The sequence below is a fragment of the Alligator mississippiensis genome, chromosome 1 (assembly GCF_030867095.1).
Source record: "Alligator mississippiensis isolate rAllMis1 chromosome 1, rAllMis1, whole genome shotgun sequence".
NCBI classification, from domain to species: domain Eukaryota; kingdom Metazoa; phylum Chordata; order Crocodylia; family Alligatoridae; genus Alligator; species Alligator mississippiensis.
Window position 1 is genome coordinate 77303391 of NC_081824.1, and position 13560 is coordinate 77316950.

At 43.1% G+C, this 13560-nt stretch overlaps 1 protein-coding gene across 4 annotated transcripts in view; it reads right to left on the reverse strand.

Moving 5' to 3' along the window:
• MDN1 (midasin AAA ATPase 1) overlaps window positions 1-13560 on the reverse strand; it is a 154197-nt gene that overhangs the window by 35331 nt on the left and 105306 nt on the right. For all 4 annotated transcript variants that reach the window (XM_059732015.1, XM_059732018.1, XM_059732014.1 and 1 more), the window contains exons 64-75: window positions 13018-13176; window positions 7134-7407; window positions 5899-6134; window positions 5116-5211; window positions 4730-4824; window positions 4242-4366; window positions 2823-2972; window positions 2481-2590; window positions 2006-2079; window positions 1579-1774; window positions 928-1087; window positions 305-451 (exon numbers count right to left, since the gene is read on the reverse strand). In XM_059732015.1, the coding sequence (XP_059587998.1) occupies window positions 305-451; window positions 928-1087; window positions 1579-1774; window positions 2006-2079; window positions 2481-2590; window positions 2823-2972; window positions 4242-4366; window positions 4730-4824; window positions 5116-5211; window positions 5899-6134; window positions 7134-7407; window positions 13018-13176 (1822 nt within the window). The remainder of the gene's footprint in view (window positions 1-304; window positions 452-927; window positions 1088-1578; window positions 1775-2005; window positions 2080-2480; window positions 2591-2822; window positions 2973-4241; window positions 4367-4729; window positions 4825-5115; window positions 5212-5898; window positions 6135-7133; window positions 7408-13017; window positions 13177-13560) is intronic.

Here is a 13560-nt window from a genome sequence, read left to right on the forward strand (position 1 = left end):
CCTGGTTAGAGTTTTTGTGGATCACTACTTTTAAATAAGAATTTCTTTACTTGTGATATAATGCAAGATGAATGGAAAAACTCTTCTAACAATCCTGTCAAAAAACTGATCTCTTAGCTTTGATAAACATGGATCCTGATCAAACGACCACAGGTTTACATACTATTGAAATATTATGTACTTTGCTATCTCAAAGTTTAGAGAGAGAAATTAATATGGCTGTAGAGTTGTGTTTGTAAACAAAAATATTATGTCCTACCATCTTCTGTATTTTTAAACCAAATGCACTGTAATTAAATCTCACCTGTTTTAGCAAGGCTTTTAAACAGATCAGATAAGGCCCGTTGTTTCTGCATATGAATATGTTTGACCTCTGACTTCTGCTTTTCCTTCTCTGCAGCCTGATTAAATGTTAAGTTTTGCAGCTCAAGTACAGAGACAATGACATCACCTACAAAAAAGGCAGTGAAACAAGAGAAGACACAGGAAACCAAAACATTCTAATATTATAAAAGCCTAAGTCTGTCCGTGTGTCTGTCCAGCCGTAATGCTTTAATCGCACTTTGACTGGCTGACAAACAGCCAATCAGAGTGCAAACAAGCATTTGAAAAGGAGCTGACAGCAGTGGAGCAACCTCATGATGGCAGGGACACAGGGGAAGGAAGGGGTGGGGGCAAGATCAGCACAGCTGGCCTCACCATCCACTGCCCTGCTCCTTGCAGGTAATGCGGGGGGAGGGGAAGGAGTGGGCCCAGGCCCAACACAGTGGGGAAGGGAGCAGGCCCGGGGAGCAGGCGAGAATGGGGGGAGGGGAAGGAGCTCCGTCCCAGCCCGCCATTCTTGACAGGCAATTGGCTAGTAGATTAACTAATTATGGATGTGTTGTTTGGGAAGGGTTTTAAAGTACAGTCGAGTCCTATACGCACCTGTAAACTGGTCAAGATTCTCCACTAAGTCTGAGAATGAACTCTTATCCATAAGAGTTGCACACATCTTCTTCATTCGCTTTGTGAGCTTAGGCAGGCGATACTGAAGTGATTCTGCGTGAAACATAACTCTACTCTGACACTCTTCTGAAAGCACAGTCTAAGAAAATAGAAGAAAAACAGGTCTGAAGGTATATGACAGAGACAGCTCCACTTAAGCCACAGCAACGTGCTGAAAAAGCCCAAAGTAACACTTCACATTCTGTTGAAACCCGAACACAACTTTCCTATCTATTCTCCACAGCATACTAACCAATTAAAAAGGAGGATAAGGGATGATCGTGTGGCCCAATTAAAGCATTCTATTAGTTCAGACCAACATTTTGGCCAGAATGCAACATCAGTTTCTCAGGGCATGGGCAACACAAGCTAGGTACCACAGAGCAGGCTAGAGTGCAAAGTTAGAGCACATCTGCTACTGCATGGTAAATGCCTACATGTTCTTATCCTACAGTGAATGCAAGGTAGTTAGCCTGTTTTCACTGAGGAATAAAATGAATTTCTAATCAATATGCACTTCCATCTGAGCAGGGAGGGAGATAAGAATATAGAACTTATCTGGCTTGTATTTAGGGTACCAAAGGCACATACCTGGACCACCTCTGTTTTGGCAGACAAAGTTCTTCTCAACACACTGTTAAGCCTCTGGATTTGACTCTCCTTGCTCCCAAACTCTTCCTGCTTCTCCAAGCAATCTAGCTGCTCTTCCTTGTTGCTCTCTACCAGGGCAGCTTGACAGGGCTCATCCAGAACAGCTTCAAACTTCTTCATGAATTTAAAGAGGGTCCTGATTACCACAGAAAGGTACAGAATTATCAAGCATTCTTCTCTCAAAATTTCCTAGCTTCAGAAAGCAGATACGGTTCCAAGATGATGTGGTACAGATTAAACCCCAGTGAGTTAAGCTCAGCACTGAACAGAATCCAGCTAGTAGGAAGTTACAAATGCAGCATGTGCAAATACAGTTTATTGCACTGGATCCCAAAATGGTCCCTTTCTTCCAAGCTTTCTGTGTTACCTGTGTGTCTTCTCTACAGACTGTTTTATAGCCCAGAAGCTGACATCATTCCACTTAGAAATTTTCATAAATTCCTATTAGGGAAAAGAAATGGTCATGAAATATTTCTAAAAACAGTACAATATTTTATTTTAAAAGGAGATTATCGAAGCAGATGCATTATAAGCAAGACGTTCAGCAGCTGGGCAAGTAGTTACATATTCACCTTACCTTGGCTAAGATACGGTATTTGAACTGGGAGTGATGCAGAGAGAATGCAGAACTCATTCTGCAGTAAACTTTCTGGCTAAGTAGAATTGACTAGTGCCAGACAAAAGCTGCAAGTAACCCTCTCTTTCAGCTAATTTTCACACACACAGTGGGAATGCAAGGAAGGTTATAATAGTAACCAGTGAAGCAATTCAGTAGGTGACATCTGTTCCACTACTCCTCTGATCACTTCAACACATTGCCTAAGTAAATATTTTATTCTTACCTTAAGCTCTTTTTCTATTGGCTGACGAAGTTCAGTGATCCGGGCCTGCACGACTTCTGAGAACTGCTTATAATAATTGTACAGATTCCACAATACACTACATAGTGCATCTGGAAGAGTAGAACGATAAGATTAAAACCGAGAGCAGAGATGCATCCAGTTTGCAATCATGTAACTTGGAAACATTGATAGAAACACTTTGTAAAAACCAGGGCTGGGGCCAGGACAATGAATTATCTTGTTGCACCTGTGAACTCTCAACTGGAATTTGGACAGATTGTGGAAAATACTTTATAAAACTAATCCAGGCTCCATTTATGCATTTTATGGGAAGCTACTTACCCTTTCCTTCCACCTGAGGCATTAGCAAGACATGGCAGTGGAAAACCAGGAGAGCTTGAAGTCGTGTATGAAACTCCCCCAAAGTGGATCCTTCAATGAAAGCCTGAAGAGTGTTGATCAGTGCTCTTAAATTCAATGGCTCACTGGTTTCTGTAGATTTCACCCACGGGGGATTTACAAGAAGAAAAAAGAATATTTCAAATAAAATGTAATTTTTTTACTGTAGTAACTTCCAATGAGGGATCAGAGCTCTCACTAGTATCAAGGGTGACTGGTCCTGCTCCAAAGAATTTGCATTCTAATTTGGAAGAAGATCTAATTTGTTTACGTGCAGCAAAGAATAGAAGAGAAATGGGACAAAAAGGCAGAAATAAGATCCAGATTGCAGAGATCAACTACAAGTATGTTTTTGATAATTCTAAATAATTCATAAATGACCAGCCATTCCAAACCAACCCATAGCCAAGCCATAATCAATTATCATGGCAAGAGCGTGCATGACAGATCTGTCCCTAGTCAACCCAAACATAAGTTACTGCAGACCCCAGTTTAAAAAGATGTTGCATGCCCGCGGTTGGGTGGTTGCTGACAGTCTAAGTTCTTCCTGTACAGTAACTGGACATTTATTAAAGGTGTTGTAGAACAGAAAAGGTGCCTGTAGTGTAATGCAACATTATGATGGCTATGTGCAGGCAGATGGCATACAGAGATGGAAAAATACAGAGTTCAAGTGGGGGAAAAGAATTTACACTAGGTTTGCGGTAACTGTTTTGTGTGTCCAAGCTACCCTGAAGTAAATGGAAACTAAACAAGGGTGGTTTACCCCTGAATGAAAAAACTGCTAAATTACCACAGCTAAACTTCCACTTACTACGAGACAGATCAGCCACATGAAACAGTGTGGTTTAACCTGATATACAGTATTTCTTTTCATTTCCCTGCCTCTATTAAAGACATTATAATTTTTACATACTTTAAGTAAGAAAACTGCACCATATTTTATTACATACAACATGGCCCTGAATGAAGAAAAAAAGCAGAACAAAGGAAAAAAGAGCTTTACTTAAGAGCCTCTATGGGAAGACAGTGTTGGAGGAGAGGGGAGAGGAAGCAGCTACCTGGTAGCCCATGCAACTTGCCCCTGGGCAGAGGCTGAAGCAGCAGAAACGACTGTTACTATATTTCCTTGATTATAATATGCACTCCAATACCCAGAAGCTGAATTTTGGAAAAAAGATATGTATTTTATATGAGAAATGCAGTTTATAAAATTTAATATGTAAAATAAAGTATCTGAATACAAATATGTGATCATGTAATTTATTCTGGTGCATCTATACAAAAGAACAGGATTTAGGATCTTTGAGTGCTTAACTGTGGTAGAGTTGCATTACACATTTGTAACAGGACAATAGTTACCTTCTGTGTTCACCTGAGTCTGTTCCTGCATGTATTTCTCAATCATCTGATAGATTGAGAACCAGTGCCTTGTGGATTTTTCCGAGTGCCGCTTCATAACATTGTCAAGACTAACTGACCAGCAGCTGTAAAAAAAGAAGGGGGGGGGAGAGGGGAAATCAAAAGTGAGTGAGAGTGTGTACCTATATATAAACAAACTTTGAAGTAGAAGGGACGTATGTCATTCTTTATCTGTCAAACTAAAGATTTTATAACACATACTCACAAATAATTACCATTCACAAGTAACCACTTACATTCATAACCTTGCCATTACAACTTAAAAGAAATAGCACTAAGTACTAGCACGGTAGCACAAACAATAGAAAAATATGTTCCATATCAGATGGAGTTTGGAAGCTGCCATGTAGAAATGAAGAGAACCTAAGCTTTGAAAACAGTAGGTTGTAATATTTAAGAAATAACAAGACAGAACTCAAAACTCTTACTTTAACTCCAATTTACGCCACTGGATAATCAGCTGAGTGACCAAATCTAGGTGTTTCTGCAAAGATAAAGCTCGACTGGCATTGTTCTCCCAATCCTGGAAGAGATGAATTGCTCTTTATAAACTGGAAGATGAGAGCTTGCCACAGGGAAAGTGTCACACACTATTCCCCCCATTATTTATACTCTGAGAATGAAGCAGGCTACATACCCCCAAGAATATATTTGTAATATAGTTATGGATTTTCACAACATGGTGTACATTGGTTTTACTGTAGCTCTAAGCAAAAGCCACAGCCTCTTGCCACATCCAAGATTTAAAAAAAATGAGTTAATAGCAACTTTAAGAAACTGTAATAGTTTCCTTTTTCCCCCTTCCTCCTCTTACCTGTGACTTTGCAAGCAGAATCTCTAAGCCATTCAGAAACTTTGAGAGAGGACTAGAGAGTGGGAAACTACGGATTCTGTCCATCACAACAATTAACTACAAGAAGAAAGACAAATAATAAATGTTCAATCAATGACAGCTGGTTCCTGCCTTGCAATACTGAGTTCAAGCTTATCTGTATCAGTGCTTCCCTTCTTTGAAACACTTAAGAATTGTTACCTAATTTAAGATGCGCTCTCTTTCAGGATTTAGGACACTGATAGTTCAGTAAAAGCCAATACTGCTCAGCAGAAAAATGCATCAAAACATGCCCCCAAAAATAAAGCTTTCAGACAGTGTTTTGCAACATAATGGAGCAACACAATCTCTCCCTCCAGAGGAGTCACACCAATCCCTCAAAGGAGAACAGATGGATAAAGGAAAAGATCCTTAGTGCTATTTGAAATTTATGCTGAAAACTGAAGCCCAGATCATCAGAATGAACACCGAGACATCAGGATCGTTATAGCACAGTAAACTAATTCAAAATGTAAAACTGAAATGGCCACATGTGGTTCTAACTGAATACTTAAATGTTATGCAAATGAATCACATTGCTAAGAGGTACCTAGTAAGTTACCTTAATTTACAAAGAAATTACTACTTACTCTGAAACATACACTATTTTATAATATTTAATTCAAGTGATTCTATTGCATATACAGATACATGTACTATATATACAAAAATATACATGCATGCACACACCTGGTTTGACCTGACCATCTCTCACAACATTCTTACCTGCACAAGTGCAGGGTGTTCAGGCCATTCTTGCAGTAACTTGTTTACTTCTTTAGCAAAATTATCAAGCACAGGCTGGCACTGTCTAACCTGCTGAGTATTAGGATACTGGTAAAAATCATACGGGCCATCTTGATGTAGGACTAGATCTGAAGTGACTCCCGCAAAAAGGGTACTGTGGAGAAGTGTGCTAGCTAAAAGCTGGCTTCCAAGAAGGCAATCATTCATTTCAGCACCTAAACCAAAGGGAAGACAACACACATGCTACAGAAACTTTTTATTTTTAAGCAAATAGAATTTTGCATGTTGCAAAGTGCTTATCTTTAGTGTTACCCCAAATGTATTGCATTATATATTTGAAAGTACAAGTATAGTGTGAATTCAGAAGAAAGAAATGCTTAAAATTCAAGTTTCTCATTTTGCCAGATTGAAGCAGCCCTTCCAAGTACAAGCAAACAACATTTATTCTTTAAAAACCTTGTAAACCATGTATAAAAATACAATCTTCTAATGTGAAAACTTAATCCAACTTAAGATGCGTTTAAAATAAAAAGCATGCTATTTTGCAAAAAGTCTCCCCCCCTCAATATAATGCAAAGTGGCCCACCATTACAATTCCATCTTAAGCTGACAATTCTTTAAGACCCCATACTTCTTAAGAATTCAATTCTGCTTTGAAAAATGACTTAAAATGATCTCCTGGGTATATTACTGCAATTATTTTTATATCAAATGTATCCACTTGGCAAGTAAAATGATATGTTGCTCCCATGAATACAAGCCCTGACACCTTAGATCAGGAAAAGAAAAAATGGGTTCTCTTTTTGCAGTAGATAAAGGTCCTTCAGCTGAAATTCAACCCTTCAGGAAATCTGTGCAACCCCACTGCCTTCAACAGACTCACCTGATCCAGAAAATAAAGCTTTAATTCAGAAAAGAAAGTGGCCCTAGCTGACTCTTAAATTGCAGTGGGCAGCACAGAACTAAAATGTTAAATGAAAAAATATATAAGAGGAAAATTAGTCTGGGCACATGCATTGAGATGGTCTTCTAAGTAAGAAGGTGCTATTTATAAACAACCAACTTTTCAGCACAAAACCACCCTTACTGATTTTTTTTATATTTTAATGTATACAAGGAAACACGCACCCAAGGTAAAGTACATTTTAATCTGAAACTGCATATGACATTTTACAGTTAAAATTATGCATCTGAAATGTAATTAGCAGTCTTACCAATTAAGGGATAAAAGTGTGTCACCAAGGAAGCACCAGTCTGATAGCAGGAAAGAAATGTACTGAAATAATGCTTAGCCTGATGTGAGGGCAGGGTCTGTTGATACCAAAGGGACCGTGCAAAGTTTAGACACAACTGCTGATGGACCATAATCACCATCTTCATTGAACTCTGAGATATGAAAGTTATTTCAGTGGCTGCTCGGTCCTCTGACTCATCTTCAGTTTCCATTTTTTCTTCTAGACTTGGTTCAGCTATGATATCTTCAAAGTCCTGTAATCAAATTCAAGTCATAATTAATTTGTTGGCATGCTACATTTATTTGTAGTGCAGTAATCAGATGATTATCAACCTGGCTGGACCTGCTGGCCTTCCTCTTCTATTTCCCAGTACACGGGGATCACAATCATGGTCTCCCCCAGCAATGACAAGGAGTAATGGTGCAACTGGGATCTGAGCCCAACAATTACGCCTCCTGTCATGCGCACGCAGGAGGCATGATTGTTGGGATTGGGGATCAGATTCAATTAGACCATGAAATGAATGTGCATCAAGGGGCCTTAGTGTTCTCACTACATTGAAAAATTATTAGAGCAGCAACCCCCAATCCATGGCTCCCAACTTGAGCAACTTTGTTCCAGAAGGTTGAGCATACAAACTAGGAGATCATCTGTCTTGGATCTTGTCCTGAACAATAGGGAAGAACTGGTGGCAGACATGAAGGTGATGGGAAACTGGGGAGGAAGCAATCACAATATGATAGAATTCCAGATCCTGATTGGGGGAAAGCATAAGGTCAGCAGAATTAAGACACTAGATTTCAAAAAGGCAGATTTCAACTGATGCAAGGAGTTAATAGGCATAGTGCCATGGAAAGACAGATTAAAAGAGAAAGGAGTCTAGGAGGACTGAAAGCTTCTAAAAGGACAGTTCTAGAAACCCAGCAAGAAAGTGTTCTGACATGATGGACAGACAAGGATCCTTGGGTGAATTTGATATCTTTTATTAGACCAACCCAAATAGTTGGAGAAAAGTTACTGAGCAAGCTTTCGGATTCAAAAACCCTTTGATTTTTAACCCGAAACCTTGCTCAATAACTTTTCTCCAACTATTTGGGTTAGTCTAATAAAAGATATCAAATTCACCCAAGGAACCTTGTCTGCCTATGCCCTTAGACCAACACGGCTACAGCCTAAACCCCTGCTGACATGATGGAAGCACAAGAACACAATGAGCTTGAAGGATGCCTCAAATAAAAAAAGAAAGCATATAGTCAATGGAAAGATGGGTAGGTCACCAAGGAAGTTCCTACAAAACTGCAAGAACCTGCAGGCACAAAATCAGGAAGACAAAGGTTAAAAAAAAGCTGCACCTGGTGAGGGAGGTTAAAGACAATAAGAAGGGGTTCTGTAAGTATGTTGGCCAGAAAAGAAAGACCAAGGAAGCTGTGGGTCCACTGTTAAATAGACAGGGGGAACTCTTAACAGAAGATGCAAAGAAAGCAGAACTATTCAACAGCTATTTTGCTTCAGTCTTCATAAAAAAAAAGCTGTAACCAGACAGCTAATAAGGATTACTTGGATAAGGAAGGAGACAATCTGAGAGATAAGATAAGAAACAGTCCGAAGGCTTTTATGAAATTGTGGGAGTCGGGTGAGATGCCATACAACTGGAAAAGGGTCAACCTAGTGACCCTCTTTAAAAAAACACCAAAAGGAGCTGGGGAACTACAGACTGGTTAGCCTCCCTCATCTTGGGTGGATGAATGGAATGCTGTTATCTGTCAATCTGCTCAAGAAGCTTTCAATTCCAGGATCCAAATCATTAATAAACATGTTGACAGTGTATCTGAACTTCAGTAAGGACTCTGACAAGGCCCACATGACCTTCTCATAAACAAAAACTGGAGAAATGTGGGCTAGACAAAACTATTATAAGGTGGATAAGAGAACTGGCTCAACAGCTGCAAGTAAAGGGTAATTATAAATGGCTCCATGTCAGAAAGGCAGGAGGTTTTAAGTGAAGCCCCATAGGGGTCTGTTCTAGGCTCAGTGCTAGTCAGTGGTTTGGATGCTGGAATTGAGAGCTTGTGTAAATCTGCAGATGTCAAAACTGGGAAGGACTGTGGATACGTTGGACAACAGGAGTGCAATTCAGAAGGATGTTAACAGATTGGAAAGCTGGGCTGGAACAGTGAGGCAATGGAACAGACTGCCTAGGGAAGCTGTGAAATCTGTCAATGGATGTGTTCCAGTTAGTTTGACAGGCACTGGTCAAGGATGATATAGGAGTAGCTGTGCCTATGTTCTACTATAGGCATTTCCCATGCTTCTGGGCTTTGCTGGTTGCCACATGAGACTGGGAAGGAATTTTTTCCCCTTCCTGTTGCTACTTGTGTTGTGGAGGGAGGATAGTTTTCCCATTCTCAGAAACACAGGGTGTTGGTTACAGCCAAGGTATTTTGACTGGGATGTGCCACTGCTCCTAAAACTTGAGAGGTTCCTGGCTATAGAGTCTTGCCCCTCTGCTCAGGGTCAGACTGACTGCCTTAACTTGGGCTCAGGAAGGAATTTTTACCCTGGTATAGACTGGGGGGGTTTTGCCTTCTGTGTAACACAGGGCTTGGCCCTCTTACATAGGTCACTCAATAGTATTTTAACTACCTTAGCAGCAGCAGGATATTTGCCACTGTGGCTCCCTCCTTTACCTGTGGCAGGTTAGGGTGTTGTATCTTGTGACCACAGTTTGGCTCTAATAGGTTAGACAATAGATTTGTATAGGATGGATAGGGATGATCCTCTCTTAGGCAGGATGTTGGACTAGATCGGGGTGGGCAATTATTTCGGGCGGAGGGCCACTTACTGAGCTTTGGCAAGCTGCTGAGGGCTACGTAGGTTGCCCTGCCCCTTGACAAGTACCCCACCCCCTGGGTGCCATTTTGGGACTGGAAGTCCCAACCCCTAACCCCTGACCTTTGCCACCCGAAGTCCCTCTCCTTGCCCCGGGAAGTACTCCTTTCAGCAAGGGGTTTTGCCATCTCATAACCAAAAAAATACCAAATTATACTCTAAAAAGCAAACATCTACAGCATTCGTTAATTTGATTTCAAAATATATTTTTGTCCTGATTTATATGCATTGGTGTAGTGTACACATAGGTGATTGCACAAGAGCTTAAAATGAAGTCTTACTCTTGTATATCGTGGGGGTTGTGTATAGGTTTGTGGGGGGCTGCAGATGTGTGGGTATGTGGGGTGTGGGTGGGTATGGGGTTTGTGGGAGGCTGTGTACGGGGGGAGGGTGGCTGGAGTGTATGAGGGGGTGTGGGTAATGTGTATGGTTGGGTGTGTGTGCATATGGGACTCGCCCTATGAACACACACACAGCCCCTGCCTGCACACACACACACACACACACACACACACACACACACACGCACTTTGCTCATCCCTGGACTAAATGACTTCTGGAGGTCCCTTCTAGCCTTATGTCTCTATGAGTCTATGACTTATGGTCTGTGAGACCCTGCAATATTGCTCATGGCCACAGGCAATTAAAAGTTAAAATGAGGTTGATTAAGAAAGGATATGACACTCCCTATAGCTCTGGACTTTCTCAGTATTGCTCTTTATAGACTAATGAAGTTTAGGGACCACTGGCTTTGAATGTATTGATGTGAACTACAGGACAGTAGAAATCCAAACATAAATACCTACAAATAAACAAAAACTTTAAAAAATATTACATGTAGCACAGTGCTTTTCAGTTGGTGTGCTGCAAAGAGCTCCTGGTGTGCAGCAAGAACTGAATGCAAATAAACTGAATCCGATTCGGATCTGTTCCTTGTCCCACATCAAGGTCCCAGGAAGGATCTGAATCGGATTCAGTTCATTGGGACTCAGCGCCTTTAAATTCACTCCTTGTTGAGCAAAGAGGCCCGGGGAAGAATCCAAAGGAACCAAATCCAGTTCTGTGAATCCAATTCAGATCCTTCATGGGCCCTGGACATGGAGAGAACCCAAAGAAACGGGATCGGACTTGGGCCACACTGGAGCAGGGGCAGGGAGGCACAGCTCTGTGGCATGTCTCTGCTCATGTGAATGCACTGGGAGGCAGGCCTGGCACTAGTGGGAATCACTTCAGGAGGGTGAAGGAGCCACTTCCAGGCCTGGCCCCACTGAGATGCCAGGTGCTGAGGGGCCACGGCATGCAAGGCAGGCCAGGGCAGGCCTGGGGCAAGTGGAGGCCTTGCCGGCTCTGTACAGTGCAGAGCACCCCCTCCCCCACTTCCAGAGGCACCATGTTACACTCTGTAAGGCCAGAGACACTGGGTGCTTCCCAAAGGCAATGGGTGCTGGCTGCTGGGGGTGGGGACTGGACTGAGCTGTGCCAATGCTTCTGCTGGCACCAGCCCTCCAGAGTCTTGCCTCTCTGCTTAGGGTCAGACTGACACTGCACTGGGGGCAGGAAGGGATTTTACCCCCTGCTCAGATTGGTGTAGATTGGATTGGGGGGGGGGGGGGGAGGGGGTTGGGGGGTCAATGCCTCTGCAGTGAGGCACTGACTCTACCTGGGGTCTCTTGAGCATCTATTCACTGCCTTTGCAGCAGCAGGACACTGCCTACCAGAGTCCCCCTGCTTTACATGCCAGAGGTGATGCCTGCTGTTGTGTCACAGTTTCATAGTTGGTAGGGTTGGGAGGGACCTGAGCAGATCATTACGTTCGACCCCCTGCCATGCGCAGGAAAGAATGCAGGCGTCAAACGACCCCGGCAAGGTGTCTATCTAGCCTCCTTTTAAAGACCTCCGGGGTAGGAGCGAGCACCACCTCCCTTGGAAGTTGATTCCAGATCCTAGCCGCCCTGACTGTGAAGTAGAGCCTCCTGATGTCTAGCCTGAATCTACTCTCCTTCAACTTATGGCCATTATTCCTTGTTACTCCCAGTAGTGCTCGGGGGAACAGGGACTCTCCCACTGCCTGCTGGTCTCCCTTGGCCAGTTTATAGATAGCCACAAGATCCCCTCTCAGCCTTCTCTTGTGGAGGCTGAACAGGTTCAGGTCTCGTAGCCTCTCCTCGTAGGACCTGCCCTGCTGGCCCCTGATCATGCGACTGGCCCTCCTCTGGACCTTCTCCATATTGTCCACATCCCTCCTGAAGTGCGGCACCCAGAACTGGATGCAGTACTCCAACTGTGGCCTGACCATTGTCATATAGAGGGGAAGGATCACATCCCTGGAACTGTTCGTGATGCATGACAAGGTGCAGTTAGCCTTCCTGACCGCGTCCCCAGATTGGCAGCCCATGTTCATCTTGGAGTCTATAATGACTCCAAGATCCTTTTCTGTGTCAGGAACACAGAGTAGTTTCTGGACACAGGGTTTGTCTGGGATGGTTTGCATAGGGCTGATCCTCTCGCAGACAGGGTTTGGGCTAGGTCCCTGGCAGACCCCTGGTTCTAGGATGCTATGATTCTATACCAAGTAGCATGGTCTCCCAAGCAGGTAAAGGAGGGGTGTCCTTGCTGGGAGGAAGGTGTGGCACCAGTGGCTGCCTCGTATGCAGGGCATGAAAACATCCTACTAACACTAGGAACTAGCACTGGCACAGACTGTCTGTGCCTCGGACTCCCTGCCCACCCCCATGCCAGAGATAGTATGCCACATCTGAAAATCTGTAACAGGTGCACCGCAGAAAATTATTATTAATTTAAGTGTGGCTTGGGCTGGAAAAGGTTGGGAAACACTGATGTAGAACACTGTTATTGTCTCAAAATCCTTCCCACATTCTCTTCTTGACAACAGCAGAAACTAACAATGTAACATTTTTATAAAACTGGCTTTTTAAATATATTGTTTTGGATCTCCCCAGAAGGTTACTTTTACCTTTTCATGTAATGGAAACCTCCTCCTAAATTCTCTCTCCTCCTCCTCCTCACTCTGACCTGTTCCATAGCTCTTGCTCCTGTATCTGTATAGACTGTTTTTCAGTGCCTCCTGCTCCTGGGCACGACGCTCCTGTTCATCCCATTCATTTATAATAGCCTGAGAAATCAATAAACAGAGAGGCATTATGCGAAATCAGCATAAACACACTCCTTGCCTCGGCACCAAGGAACATCTTTTTTTTCCCCTTCAGGGCACAGTGTACTTACTGTAGTTACTCAGATCCAAGACGAGGTGTCGTGTGTTCCCTACCCCCCACCAGCATGTGGGGGGAAGCCTTGTCTTGGATTTGAGGGCAGGGCACAGGGCAGGTGGCAGCTCAGCTCCAGCTTCAACCCCAGGCTCAGGGATCAAGCCAGAGCTGAGCCCTGCCTGCCCCTGGGTTGGGCTGGCTAATTTTGCTGGGGGGAGGGGCTGTAGGAGAAAACACAGGGTGACCGGGGGAGGAAGGAGGGGGGCTCAGCTCTGGCATGGCTTACACAG